The sequence below is a fragment of the Larus michahellis genome, chromosome 2 (assembly GCF_964199755.1).
Source record: "Larus michahellis chromosome 2, bLarMic1.1, whole genome shotgun sequence".
In the NCBI taxonomy this organism is placed as follows: Eukaryota; Metazoa; Chordata; class Aves; order Charadriiformes; family Laridae; genus Larus; species Larus michahellis.
The window spans coordinates 138,264,235-138,278,700 of NC_133897.1; the positions used below are offsets into that span (position 1 = coordinate 138,264,235).

The following is a 14,466-nucleotide window of genomic DNA, read 5'->3' on the forward strand; positions in this document are numbered from 1 at the left end:
AACTAGGGAATCTGTTTATTCGCTCACATAAAAGCTTTTCTTAACCGATACACAGAGTTACTATTTCAGAATGAATTATAAACTAGAGCACCTTTGCCAGTTGAGTTTAGTTTTATTTCTGAAAATCATATTAACAGCACACAACTATTAGTTGGTTTATAAATTATAGGCAAAATTAGTAGTACTGTTAGTATAAAACTATGTTTGACTTCTACAGTTTTCAGAGAATAAAGGACCTTTATGAGCTCTTCTCTTTGGGGAAACATTTTTGAAATTCAGTAACTGACATATGGTGTAAGAATATTCAGTTCAAAGGAAGACACAAAACCAGAGAGAAACACAGACTGGTTTATGTCTTTATGACTATAAGCAGTGTTCCTCCAGTATGGCAGGAATTCAACTCAACATGTCCTTCGGTGGGGCACGAGTATTTTATAATGACTTCCTACAAGTCCTTTGTGATCTTGACCGTCTCCGTCCATTGCTCTTATGAAGATATGTTCCATGATACTGCCCTTGTCAGAGTGTTTTTCTGTTTCCAGAAATAATTTGTTTCTCCTGTCAGGCCCAGCACACCATCTTTTTCAAAGAGCCTCTTCTGGGTGGCCATCTGGAAGCATCACCTCAGTGCAAAACAGGCTGGCTGCTGGGCTTGTGTTGGCTCACTTCTCCTCGGTACGGGCTACTGCCCTGAAGGCAGCATTACATTTTATTCCTGCACTGCTCAGCATTATAACTAGATGTGCAGACGTGACATTTTGATTGCTAAATTCTGGGCCTATTGACATTTGTGACAAGACTCAGAGAAAGACCCAGGAAAAAAGGATAAAGATGCAGAGGAAAGAATCAGCTGATGACAAGCAGAGATAACGATCCAAGTCTTCAGAACCAAGTAAGTGCATGGAGGTGTAATACCGTACCTGAAATGCAGTGTTGAGAAACCTCTCTCATGCAGTGTTTTGGAAAAAGAATCTGAAAGACCACCAGATTTTAAAGGAAGAAATGAACTGAAGGGCAATCAAAAGCCAGACCCAAGGCACTAAAAGCAGGCACGCCCAAAATATTGAGAAATCAGATTTCAAAGGGTTCTGAAATGTGGGCATTTCTATAGTCAGAAAACATTACAGAAAATGAAACCAATATGAAAGAAACAGGGGGGAAAGCGGAAGAATCCTCCCTGGATCTAAGAGACGCTGGGATGATCAATGAGAAAAGAGGAAAATTGGCTTACTATAATTAATATTATAGCATTTTTCTGCCTGTCTTCATAATTACAGCGTAAAACATGGCTGCAGTTTTTCCTCGCCATGTATGGTGCTTAGATATAAATCATCTATGGGATCGTGGCTACATTTCAGTGAAACTAATGACATGAAAGTCTGTAGACTTGGGATAAGGCAGTATTTATACTAAAAAAATCCACCCGGTGAAAGAATACTAAAATTGTTTCTATTATAATAATATAACTTTCATGCCTCTTCATGTTGCTGTGCTTTAGGCATGTGCATGATTATCACTAGATATAAGAATCATGAATCATTCAGTTTCCCAAGGACGCCCCCAGAGACGCAGACATTTAAGAGTCCACAGATTACTCGCTGGAGCTGGAGAGACTCATTCAAGGTCTTTCATGGATAAATTATCAGCTTTCCTGAAATGGCATTTAAATATTGTGCTTGGACAGTTGGAGTTACTTTGGTATAAATTGAGGGTAGTCCAACATAATGGGGTTAAGCACCACCTGGGTTTAAAGGCATACGAAGAAATGTTTGGGGTTTTTTAAATAGCTGCATCACTTTTTAAATAGCTACTGTGTTGGCTATTTATCTAATTTAGTAAGTGTAAAAGTTAGCACTCTCACCAGAATTATCATCAGCTAAAACTATTGCATCTAGAGGAAGTGTTGAGAAAGAGTTGGTCATCAACACGTAGGGTAGCATCCAACGATGGGATATCCCTACTCATAGGAAATGAATCCCTTGGTTTCATTTCACAGACACAGTTTACTCTTTGAGGAGAGGATGAGGGGGAAAGAACACAGAGCCTTTCAGTTACCACATTCTTTCAACAGTTACCTGTTCTTTCATGTTACTGCAAATCTGTCATACTTAAAAAAATTAAAAATTAGTTTGAAAAAGCAGAGATGGTTTTTGATTATTCCAAACAGATGGCTGAAGGGGAAACAAGCAATTTTTACTGCTGACCAATCTAAGTGTGGAAAGGAGTAAACAAAATTTTCTCTTCATTTAGTTGTGCAACGTAAGCTAAACATGATACATGAAATTAGTATCAAAATACAGTAAGAGCAAATATAAAACTATTTTTGTCATGCTTATTTTGAAGTCAGTAAGTGCCATCACACCAACAGTGTGGAGAATGGAGCCCTTAGAAAAATCAGTGATCATTCTTTCTTCCCTAGTCCTTTGCTGATGTTACTCCTTCAGTGCTGCCATAGAAGCTGATGGAACAGATTTTAAATGGAATACATCAAGCTCTTTGTGCTACAAGGCAGAAAGATACGTTGACATTTTCTAAGTTTCTTTTGCCTTCTAAATGTAAAATACTCTATGTACCTGGTCCTGTATCTGATACTATTAAGCAGGAAAAATTCCTATTTATATCAGCCATTTGTTGGTTACAGTGGAGTCTTTCAAAAGATACCTCACAGAAATGTGGGGTTTTTTCCATAACAGAAACACTGTGATATTAATAATAATAAAAGAATAAAAACTTTAAACATTAAAACTATATTGACACCGCTGCATTTAGTTTTGCTAATTAATTTATCTTGGCTAAACCTCAATGAAGAGGGTGATTTTTCTCAATGACTACGTGTTGTTTTTTTTTTTTTAAAAAAGAGGACTTCCAACAAAGATAAGCTTCTAAAAACAGGTTGCCCGTTACGAGCGATGCCAGACATTTAATGCAGTTCTTGCCGATCAGAATGGGTCTGTGCTGGGTATCCCACCGGCCTTCGCAAGGTGCGTTCAAGCGCCATTGCTACCGAGCTTATTCCACCCGCCCTGTCCCCAGCCCTCCCCGGGACCTCGGTGCCGCGGAGCAGGAGGAAGCCGTGGGAGGCTGCCGCGCTGTTTCAGGGAGGTTTCTGCCACCTGGTGGAAAATGCAGAGAACACACGGCCGACACCAACCCCAACCAGCACCCCCAAACCTTCTGTCTGAAGGCCGGGTGTGCAGCTGCTGCGCCTGACCCGTCGGCAATAAAGGGATTCGCTCCCAGCCTCTTACCAGTCTCTCTTCTGCTTGATACATGGCAAAATATTCCCTCTAATTTATCCGCAGTATTGGCTACTCGGCTGTCAGGAAAAGTTTTTACGCTGAAAGGGTTATTAAGCACGGGAACGGGCTGCCCAGGGAAGTGGTTGGGTCACCATCCCTGGAGATATTTAAAAGACAGGTAGACATAGTGCTTGGAGATATGGTTTGGTGATGGTTTTTATCCGAGCCAGGTTGATGGTCGGACTTGATGATCTGAAAGGTCCCTTCCAACCTAGGCAGCTCTATGATTCTATGATTAATATCCTTGTCTATTTGATGGTATTAAATAAACCGCTTCTGGAAGACATCAAAAGCTGTCACATCATAGGGGCAGATTTAACCTAAAGAAAACAATCCCAACCTGGCTTCCTCAGTGCATGGATACTATATGCTGTAGCTTCCCATAAGCGTTACCTCAGGCCCTCTCCCTCCCACACCCAAGTCATCACAGCACAGAGGCCTGCGACTTCTGCTGCGGAGCCCAGAGGAGGTCCTTTATGTCAGTTTTATGTAAAAACTGTGACTTTTATTTCCCCCTAACTGTACCTACGGTGTTATACTGCCCGAGGAGGAGCCGGGACATGTGGGTCGGTTGGTTCCTCTCCCTCCACAGCCAGGAATGAGCCCGGCCCCAAGCGCCTCAGGGTGTTACGCCAGGCCTGCGGGGCAGGCGGCTGCCATCCCCCCAGGCTGCCCTGCCCGTCGGCAGAAGGCGGGTGGCAGGGCTGCCATGAGGGGAGGCCCTCGTACTGAGAGACCTGGGGTTGTTCAGCCTGGAGAAGAGAAGGCTCCGGGGACACCTTACAGCAGCCTTTCAGTACCTGAAGGGGGCCTACAGGAAAGCTGGGGAGGGGCTGTTTGCAAGGGCATGTAGCCATAGGTCGAGGGGAATGGTTTTAAACTAGAGCAGGGTAGGTTTAGATTAGACATTAGGAAGAAGTTCTTTACAATGAGGGTGGTGAGACACTGGAACAGGTTGCCCAGAGAGGTGGTGGAGGCCCCATCCCTGGAGACATTCAAGGCCAGGCTTGATGGGGCTCTGAGCAGGGGGGTTGGACTAGATGACCTTTAGAAGTCCCTTCCAACCTAACACATTTTACGACTCTATGCTGCGGGAGGCCGCCGCGGACTACATTTCCCAGCCGCCTGCGGGGCGGACGGCGCCCGCCCGCCTCCATTTCCCGCCTCCGCTGAGAGGGCTGCTGGGAGCTGTAGTAGGCGGCGGAAAGAAGATGGCGTCCAAGATCCGCGTGGTGCTGCGGCCCGTGAAGAGTATCGCGGTCCGCTTCTGCCCCTTCGAGTCCAACGTGGAGAGCACAAGGTGAGGGGGCTGCGGGGGCAGGCCAGCCCCGGCCTCGGCCCCGCGGCAGCCGCCTGGGCGTGCCCGGGCCTTCGGACCCGCGGGGAGGCCTCGGCTGGGCCCCCCTGTTTGCGGACTGCCCGACGCCCTTCCAGCGCCCCGGGCGTGGGTTCTGTACAGAGGACAGGCTGAAAGAGTTGCGCTTGTTCAGCCTGGGGAAGAGGAGGCTCCGGGGAGTCCTTATAGCAACCTTCCAGTATCTAAAGGGGACCTACAAGAAAGCTGGAGAGGGACTTTCCAAGGGCATGTAGTGACAGGACAAGGGGAACGGCTTCAAACTAGAAGAGTGTAGATTTAGATGAAATATTAGGAAGAAATTCTTTACTGTGAGGGTGGTGAGGCACTGGAACAGGCTGCCCAGGGAACCTGTTGATGCCCCATCCCTGGAATTGTTCAAGGCCAGGATGGATGGGGCTTTGAGCAGCCTGGTCTAGTGGGAGGTGTCCCTGCCCATGGCCAGGGAGGTTGGAACTAGGTGATCTTTAAGGTCCCTTCCGGCCCAAACCATTCTGTTGTTCTGAGTGTGAGGGCTGGACTTTTTGCCTTTAACTTTATTTATTTGAGGGGGTAGAAGCTGGGGTTTTATGTGTCCACAGTGGGGTCCTGTGCCCCAGGCCTGCCGCAGAGCCCAGGCATGACGAGGGGCACCAGCCTGCGCCCCCTGGCCTGTGGAAGCCGGGAGGGTTCCCAAAGGGCAGGGAGAGCGGCTGCTCCATGTCGCAGCAGTGGCAGGTGCTGAACGAAGCTGTTGTTAAAACTGCTGTCACTGCAGGGCCCTGTGGCTTGCTGTTACTGCAGCCAGCAAAAGTAAGAAGATGTCCTGTGAGGGAAAGGGCAGCTTCTGTTGCTCCCACTGTGGAGAAGAACCTCCTTTTCCCAAACTTCTGCATCTGCTGTACTTTAACTTTCATGATCTTGTGCTTTGAAGGTTTGTATTTATCTGGGCTTTGTAGCTTAGTCTAGGCAGAGTCCTAACGTTTCAGAAGAAGAAGATGCTGTGTTTGTTTTAAGGGCTTTGTTTGTGTAGGTGTTACCAGGATGCACACAGCATTCATTCTGTGCTGACTTTTGGAGGATCTCTGTGCCTAAGCATAGACCCTTGCATGTAGGCATGTGCATTTAGCTTTACCAAACTACCCAGGGAGATGCCTCACTCAGTTGCTGAGCCTGTGGGTGAGGGTCTGTAATCACTAGTCCAAATGCTGATAATGGGAGAGAGAGGGGGCAACAGCTGCTGCTTTATCTTGGTAGTTAGCTATTGGAGAAATCTAAGTAATTATGCTTCTTGACTGATGTAGGATCTGCACCAAGCGATTGTAAAATGTCATTTTGCAATAGCTTTACAGACACATCTACTTTTGAAATGAACTTAGTAACAGAACTTAACTTAGAATGTCTTTAAGATGCCAGAATGTCAAGTATCTGTCATGCGTTTCAGAAATCTTAGGGAGACCGATGATGTTAAATAAATAAATGCTCTCTCAAACCCAAACAATAAAATATTGGCAAACGACTTGCGTATAAAGAAAAATAAAATGACTTTGCTGATTATTTTTTTATTATTGTTACTAACCCAGCTGAGAGAGATGCAGAGTGCATACACTGAATTTTTGCAAACTACTTTGCTATTCTTTTTACATCTTAGCGTATAAGTCCATTGGATTTTTAAGAGTGATTATCTCGTAAGAAGTACCTGTCTGAAATTATTAAACACAAATCCTATTTTGTTTATACTTTTGTTGCCCAACAATGTCAAGATATTCTAATTCATTTTAGAAATATGCTTACTATAATTTCTCTCAGCAACATACTTAACATGTTTTCAAATATATTTTCAGAAAATTTCTTGGATGTATAAACCATAAAAAAATCCAGGCCACTAATAGAAACTGTGAAGTGACTGCTGATGTGAGACATGATGGGTCGGAACCACTTATAGATGTTATGTTTGGTAAGGAGCTCATTTTTAATCTTGACAAAAAAAAGACTTTCTGGGTTTGTGTTGTTACAATGTTGTTGTCTTTATGATTCTTTTGCTGTGGTTACTTTTTTTTTTTTTGTTATGATCCATAGCTACATGTTGTGCAGCTGGGAGGAAAAAAGGAAGAGCAAGTCACTAGCAGCCTGATGTCTAGATAATTGTGTGTGTATGTCTTTGTACTACAGTTAAATCTGGTGGATCTAAGATCAAAGAACTGACTTAACTTTAGGGTTGAGTCTACTTTTGTATTGACATACTTGTGTGACCTTGCAGTCAGATACAGTTCCAGGGAAGTGATTGTAGTTCTGTTTTGATGTAAAATCTGTTCACTTTCTGTAATTTTTTAATGTTATCTGTGGTGGAGGCATCTCAGTCTTGAGAACAGAAAAGCTGAATACTTCTAGTTGCTTATGCAACTGAGTAACTGACTATGCAGTTTGAAATAATTGCTCATATGGATAAGACCATACATGTGCAGATGGACTTGCAGAATGAGGTCAACTGGTGTATAACAAATTTCTTGGTTTCCTTTGAGGATATGGTGAGCAGGCAGGGAATTGATGGTGGAAATTTCATCAGTTCTGGAAGCAGTCCTGCTTCTAGGCTGTAAACAGATGGCTCTAATCTGCTTTTGTACTTTTCTCTGGCTGTATCTTCTTTCCTGCTGTGCTGTAATGGACCAATATGTCATGTAGCCCATTAAAGTTTTCATTATTATTGCTTCTTGCTACCCGCTTGTCTTTAAACTTCCATATATTTAGTGAATCCGTAGAAATGTCAAGAGTGTTGAACGTACTTCATTTTGCTTAGGACGGTCTAGTTATTTCGGTGTTGACATTGCCTGCTTCTCCCTCTGCCATGCCTCTGTCTGTCCCATCCTTGTCTCTTAACTGTGATGTATTAAGACTCAAGAAGTAAAGCTTAATGTTTTTTCACAACATAAACCGAAAACATTTTATTTCACTAATGCCAAGAGCTACAGTTCTGAACTCTTAATTTTCTAAGATCTGATTGTTTTGCAAGTGAAGAGTTTGTAGCCCTTGCAGTTGGCAAACATGGGGCTGGAACTTGGATGCCGTGCATGGTATTGTGTTATATGGGTTTGAGTGTAGCTTTTGGATTTGCAGATTTTGCAAAAATAAATAATTAACTTAGGTACAATATTTAACTTCTACCACCTCCTCCCTGTTTTAAAATAATTTATTTCGGAATTTTAGAAATCCTAGTGCTCTGTGGTTTTTTTACATTATAACCACCAGATTGTGTAAACCTATTAGTTGTTTTGGCTAAAGAAGTAAGTTAAATGGACCACAGACTACATGCTGCTAAAATGCTGAGCTGTGTATGGAAGTTACGCCTTCCAGTGCCTTCTGTGCCTTCTGTTAGATGACTTTGAGGACATGGTATGAGCCGTTCTCATCAAATATGTGTTCTTACTATAGGTATATGTAGACAAATGTTTGAGATTTTTCAATAAGGCAACACAGAAATGAAAATTACACATGTATTTTGTGCAGTTTAATATATTTGTTTGTTGGTGGTGCATAATCCAGATTCCTTGGTAAGTGGAGTACTTTCGAATCAAACAAGATGAACAGGGTATTTGGATTTATATGTACAAAACAGAACTGTACACTAAAGTAATTGTGGCTTAAACTTTGTGACTTGTTAAAATTTTTTCCATTTACAGCTGATGGAGAGCGATTGATAATGAAGGGAGCCAACTTGACGACAATAGAAATGTTAACAGCATTGGGGTCCAGATGTAATGCAAAAGAGCTTATGGAAGAACAGAAAAGCAAGAAGAAGAGTCCCTGAAGAACAGAAAAAACAACTGCGTTTGCATTTACATGGGTTAAAAACAGCAGGCTTCACAGAAGGCTTTTCTCCTGTAGAACAAAATCTGAAAGAGAGAGATGGCCAAAACACTGACCAGTTTAACATGCAGCAGAACGAACCATTTAAATGTCCCCCATCCTCACCTGAAGGAAAACATAGTGGATTGACAAATCTTCTAACACTAGTGGGTCAGAGTGGCTTAAGATGCATGAATGCATCTTTCTAAGCAGCTGCCTCTCAGTCAACAGCATGTCAGACTAATATCACATGTATTTGCATATAAATGTGAATAATGCACATTAGCTATTAAATTAATATTACAATGAAGACAGATCTCTTTGGACATTATTTCCTACAACATTTCTATACAATGGAATGCAAAATATTATTAGAGTGGTTATTATTTTTGAAAATTATTAAATACAAAAAAATTGAGGAAAACTTTGAAAGTATTCATCATTGACTTAGCTGAGGGACAGCAAACTGCAAATACAGAGTGGATTTTGTAATACTATATTTATAATACATCTGTTGCTAAGTCCCTGCCATTTTTTTCCTCTCTCTTTCAAGAAAGTGTGAAATTTGCTAAATGTAAATTTAGCTCAGCAATTAAAGTAACAAGGTAATGGGACTATGAACACATAGTAGAGCTACTCATCCTGCATAAAAGTAGCTAAGTTTAGCTCAAAGGGGAAGGTAAGTTAGGTTTTTTGATAATTGGAGGAAAGGGCTATCTTTGAAGTTCAGTTTTGTAATATTGTCACTCACTTTTGGGAGATTTCATTAAATATTTTACAAAGATCAAAGGGAGAGCTTTATTTGGTGTTTATAGCCCTATGTCCAAACCTATTATTTATTAAAGTAAGCGCTTAGGTGTCTCATCTGTATTGCAAAGCTCTGTGGGTTTGGGAGGGCTGATCTCTCCTCAGGCTGTGCAGGTGAAGGTGTCAACTGCACATGTATTTCGTGTGCATCAGTTTTGGTCTAGTTCAATTCATAATGAAAATGTAATTAAATGTTCCAGTTCTGAGAATTGCAGGTACAGTACTATTGAGAGGCATTAGTTCTATCTGTTGTTAATCAGACGCCTGACTTCTATAAAATTGTAGTACGTATGTTACCAAAGTTAATTTGGCGGAAGAATTAGGGCACAAATCTGAAACTAGTTTTACCTTAACTTGTGTAAATGAACACTGTCCTTTCTGAAAGCAGCATTGTTTTAAATAGCACTGTCAAGGAAGTTCTTTGCAGCTTCCTTCAGCAGGATGCTGAAGTCAGGGTGATACCTTAAGTTGGAGGAGCAGAGCTGTGCTACAGACACTTGATGATATTTTATGGCAGCCTCCTCCATGTGTTTGCAACAAATAGAAAAGAGTGAGATAAGGTGACTGGGGAAGATGAGTCAATGAAATTTAGATGTGGGAACAACAGATATGAATGACTTAGTCTGGGATGAATACCTTCTCTGCAATCTGTTAGCCTTTTTTTTTTTTTTTTTTTTTTTATTAGGTCACCAACTTTCTGAGCGGTTTCAGCGTGCTGAGCTCCTGAACCTGCTACTGAGCTCCCTTCTAATGGAGGAGTTACGAGAACATCTGAAACTGTTTGAGGGGATTTTAAATCCTGTCAAGCTAGAAGAGTATCCTAGAAAGTGAACCAAATAGAAATAGGGCTGTTCTGGTTTGGTTTCTTTTTCCTTTTTCCCCAGTTCAGAAGAAAGTGGTATAGTATGACTTCACCTGAAGAAGCCTTAAAGGCAAAGTGAGAATTGTTCAAGTGGAAAAACACTGCAGAATTATTCATTCCCCGGTTAATCATGTATTTATATACTCAAAAGCCTCAAATACTCAAAAAATATACTCTTACTGTAATATATCGGTGATTTTTTTTGTTTTTTTTCTTCGACAGTTTGTACAATGATGTCAGTGTGTAAAACTTACGATGGATGTAAGTGCTTGACATTTAAACACAAATAATTTGCAATTTGTAAGTGCTTAAGGAGTAAACCAGGGGTTAAATGATATTAAGTTTCTATAGTGTTTATATTGGCCCAAGACTGAGGTTTATATTTATGAAGAGAAAAGGGAGAGAAATGAAGATCCTAGTTCAGGGTTTTATAGCCAAAATAAATCCTCTGCATTGTTGAAGAAAGGTGATTTTTTTTAAAATGTTTTTTTTCTTTACTTGCATGGATAGGCATCCTGCTCTGTAAAGACACACTCTTACTAGGTGCTTTTCATTTTAACCTAGAGAAGCCCAACCTCGTTGCCTAGGTTAGGCCAGAGGCCTGTAATGTAGCCGTTGAGAGATGACTGACGATTCAGTGGATGGGTGTTAGCTGATGCTGCTTTTGCTGCCTGTGCTAGTAGCTGCAATTTGCAGAGGTAAAACTCTGATATGTTTTGTGCATGGCAAAGAAGTACTGACTAGGATTTGAATATGTAAGGTATAAAGGAAAACACACAGGACAGAAATACAAAGCTAAAAATGTGCATTCTCAAGACTACAAGATACCGAAGTGATATAAACAAGCAATACGGGCAAGAAGGTGCTCCTCTGGTGATTATTATGCTAATATGTAGAAAATTGCTCTCCCTGTACCCTGTAGATAAAGGCAGGAATTTATTTTTCAAGTCTGTTAAAGATAACCTTTAATGAATTTCTTCTCTAAGCGTTTAGATAACTTTGCTGCAAGCTGTTCATACGGTATCAGTTTCTGCTGCTGTCTGATTGACTGAAACAAAGCTGAGTGACCTGGTGCCCTGACATCCTCCTGACAGGCACAGGCTGGGGCTGTGGATGTAAAGAGTATTAAGGTCAGTCATGCAGAACGAAGTGGGGCTGGGTGAGCATTGACTTTGCATGTTGTTATTCTCTAGCCCACTAATCTTGATTACTAAACCCCACCAAAACTGTAGCGCTTGCCTAAATATAAAAGGAACTGGAAGAGGCCCTAAAACCACTAGGATTAACTAAATACAAACACCACGTCTATGTAGGGTGTCTGATAGCAGGTGATGACATTAAAATATCTAGATCTCTAATACCTGGAGATTTAGAACAATGATTAGAATAATCTTAAACCTGTTTATCGTTCAAATACCTATTTAGAAGTTCTTGTGAATGCGGAGGGGAGATAGTCCTGAAACAGATGGTTGTGCCATTCAGATAACTCTAGCTGGTCAGGGTACTCCTTTTTTAAATATCTGCAGCCTGGTTTATAGAAAAACATAGTGGTATCTTCTTTAAAGATTTCAACCGGGAGCAGCAGTGTTAGTCAATGTTTCCACAGCAAGTTTTAACTACTAGCTGGCCCAAATAAGTACAAAATTGCAATGTCCTGATGCCTTTCCTGCAAGGTAGAAACAAGTAAAACGTGCTGTCAGAGGCAGTTCATGCACGCCAGTGCAAATTCTGTTCGTTGTTACTTGCGGGGATCTCAATTTTGGCAATTTTGTGCTACATATTGTAGGAAAAACTGAGTGCAATACAGTATTGCTGTGCAAACACCACTTGAGGAGTGGAAGATGCTTTAAATCTCAATTATTTTGAAAGTGTTGCAATCTAACAAGTTTCTGCTGTTTGTGAACGTGCAAAAGGTGTCATCTACTAACTTCAGCAAGTGGCCCACAAGTATTTGCCCTGTTGGATGTGGAAGAATGCATTAGTTTTGGTTGGCTTTTCCTAGTTCTTCACCTCTACTATATATGAATTTTGAACAAGTTTATATGGTGTAAGGAAGCCAAAAAAAAAAATAAAAAAAAATATCCTTGGACTGTATTTAACAGTTCTCAAGACTTTTGCTCCCAAATGTATCTTCTGCATGCATACTCTTCCTGTGCAGGTGTGGACATCCTTTGTTTGTCATTTAAGAATTGCTTGTTTACTGCCCACCTCATCAACTACGTATGTGACCAGTTCTGCTGGATGCTGGGCCCTGCTTGTCCACTGGGTGGTTTGGAGTCACCTTCAGACTAACAGGTCATTTATCAACGGTGCCTCAACTGCACTTCCCTCCCTTCCCTTCTCCTTCTCCTGGCGTAACAGCCTTTTCCTTCCTGGCTCCGTTTGATCTCATCCAGTCTCACCTTTTCCCCCTGGAAGGCCTGAGTCACTCTTCAGAGCCTTTTTTATTGTCTGCCAGGAGCTTGCGGTAGCTTCAAGCAGCCAAGGTGCTTTGCTCTTGGTAGACCACTGCTTGTCCTCCCAGCTCAGCATTGCTCTGTATGCTGGGAAATGTTGGGACAGAGCAACATGAACAGTTAGAAGTGCTACTTTGCTTCCGATCTTCTTTAATTTAACAACAACTCATCTTTACATTGCGCTGGCCTTCTCAAGATTTTACAAAACTAAGGCTGTGCCCAGGGATGGTGTTAGATGGTGTGAGGGCAAAAGAGTTGCCAACCTGTTTTGATCGTGTCTCATTAAGTTTCAAACTGGTACTTAAAAGCAAAGTTAAGATGAGAGTAGAGACTCTGCTTGGCTTAGTGATCTGCTAACTTAGTGATCTGCCAACTTAGTGATCTAAGTTGCCAGCAGAGGTTAATAGCATATCAAAGGAGATCTCTGCATTGTGCTTCACTTTACTTGCTTACATATGAAAAGATGGAAAAGTGGGCAAGCAGACGGATTTGTGAAGGGAATGCTCAGTCAAATAGGAGCAAAGCCTGGGAAAGAAGAGTCCTTCATGGACAGTTTTTCACAACTCAGCCTGGCAGTCCCTGCAGGAAGTTCACAGAACAGGCAGGAGGCAAAGCAGCAGGTTCCTTCCTTTCTCTGGCACTACTTCTCTGTTTCTTTTGACCTCTCCACCCTTTTTCAGCAAGGAGTCAGAAGATCACCCTTACTGTAAAAAACACATGGTCAGCATGCAAAGCCAGCAAACTTGTCAGCTCAAACGCAGTTCTTGCACAGATTCGGGGAATTGTCTTTTCAGCACTGGTGAATCTGAGCGGTTCAAATAGCTTGCACAAATAAAAGAATCGATAATTGTTTTGGTGGGGTTTTTACAGTCTCTTTTTCTAGGTGGGGCTTTATAGAACTTGTCTTCAAAATCCACGTTTTCATCCATCCTCAAGTGAATTTCAAAGTATTTACTGGAAATGGCAAATTTAAGAATCGGATGATTAATTCTTCCTTTCCTTCACCTAGCTAGATCAGTATCAAATCAGATGCACTAAAAGTGCCAGAATCAGTACCAGAAACTGTTTGTGTCAGAGGCATAGGAAAAAAATCAGGGAACCGCAGTGTAATTTCTTACCTCCTTATAGATTTTCTCTGGCCCAGATGTTAGATATGTAAGAGCATATCTTGAGAAGGAATCAAGGATGTGAAGCCAAATACCGTGAGGCTTTTCAAGTCTAGAAGAGCAAACTGGAGGGTACCTGCTGGTCCTGCATTGTTGCCTGAGATGCCAGAGGCAAGAATTTTCTTAGAAGATCTTTTGAACATGAATCATGTAGTCGATACACTTGGCAAACCTAGTGCATTGACAGTAGGAATGGGATAATAGTAAAAACTTGCTTTAGCTTCCAAATGGTTTTTCCCTAGGTTCTTCTACAGTCCATGAAAGAGGAGGACCTTTCTGAAAGGCGAGTCAGAACTGGCAGCTAATGCTTGGGTGACACCCTGGAGAGCCTCTCTCTTCCTGCTGCCTGCAGGTGTGGGGAGACTTGTGCTTTGTGGCAACAGCTAGCCTTCATCAACAGTGCCCTGGGGATCTATTTCACACCTGAGCTCTTGCTGCCCCAGGATGAAGTCCTTCGGCAGCCCTGATCTGGTGGACAGGCTACGTGTATTCCTTACACCTTACGATAGGGTTTTGCTCAACACGAAGAGCAGCCGTTGCAGTCCCTCTCGCTCCAACGCTGCAGGTATCCACATCGCACCGAGCAGAGTGTTCCTCTGTGGAGGACAAGTGTCAGGCTCTGCCCTCCAGATTTCTATAACTGTGACACTCTCCTTGGTGACACCCCAAGAATGAAACGTAGTACAATCGTTACATCTAT

At 42.1% G+C, this 14,466-nt stretch overlaps 1 protein-coding gene across 2 annotated transcripts; it reads left to right on the forward strand.

Annotated features, from left to right (window-relative positions):
- Positions 1-4,478: 4,478 nt before the first annotated feature.
- Positions 4,479-10,331, forward strand: MRPL53 (mitochondrial ribosomal protein L53). 2 transcript variants are annotated; one of them, XR_012585763.1, is made up of 4 exons: positions 4,479-4,599; positions 6,477-6,589; positions 8,310-9,154; positions 9,968-10,331. XR_012585763.1 is itself a non-coding variant. In XM_074577341.1 (3 exons), the coding sequence occupies exons 1-3, from the start codon at positions 4,511-4,513 to the stop codon at positions 8,435-8,437; spliced, it is 330 nt and encodes a 109-aa protein (XP_074433442.1). In that variant the 5' UTR covers positions 4,479-4,510; the 3' UTR covers positions 8,438-10,331. The 2 variants fall into 2 exon arrangements, 1 of the variants encoding a protein (XP_074433442.1); XM_074577341.1 differs by having other exon boundaries at positions 8,310-10,331.
- Positions 10,332-14,466: the final 4,135 nt, after the last annotated feature.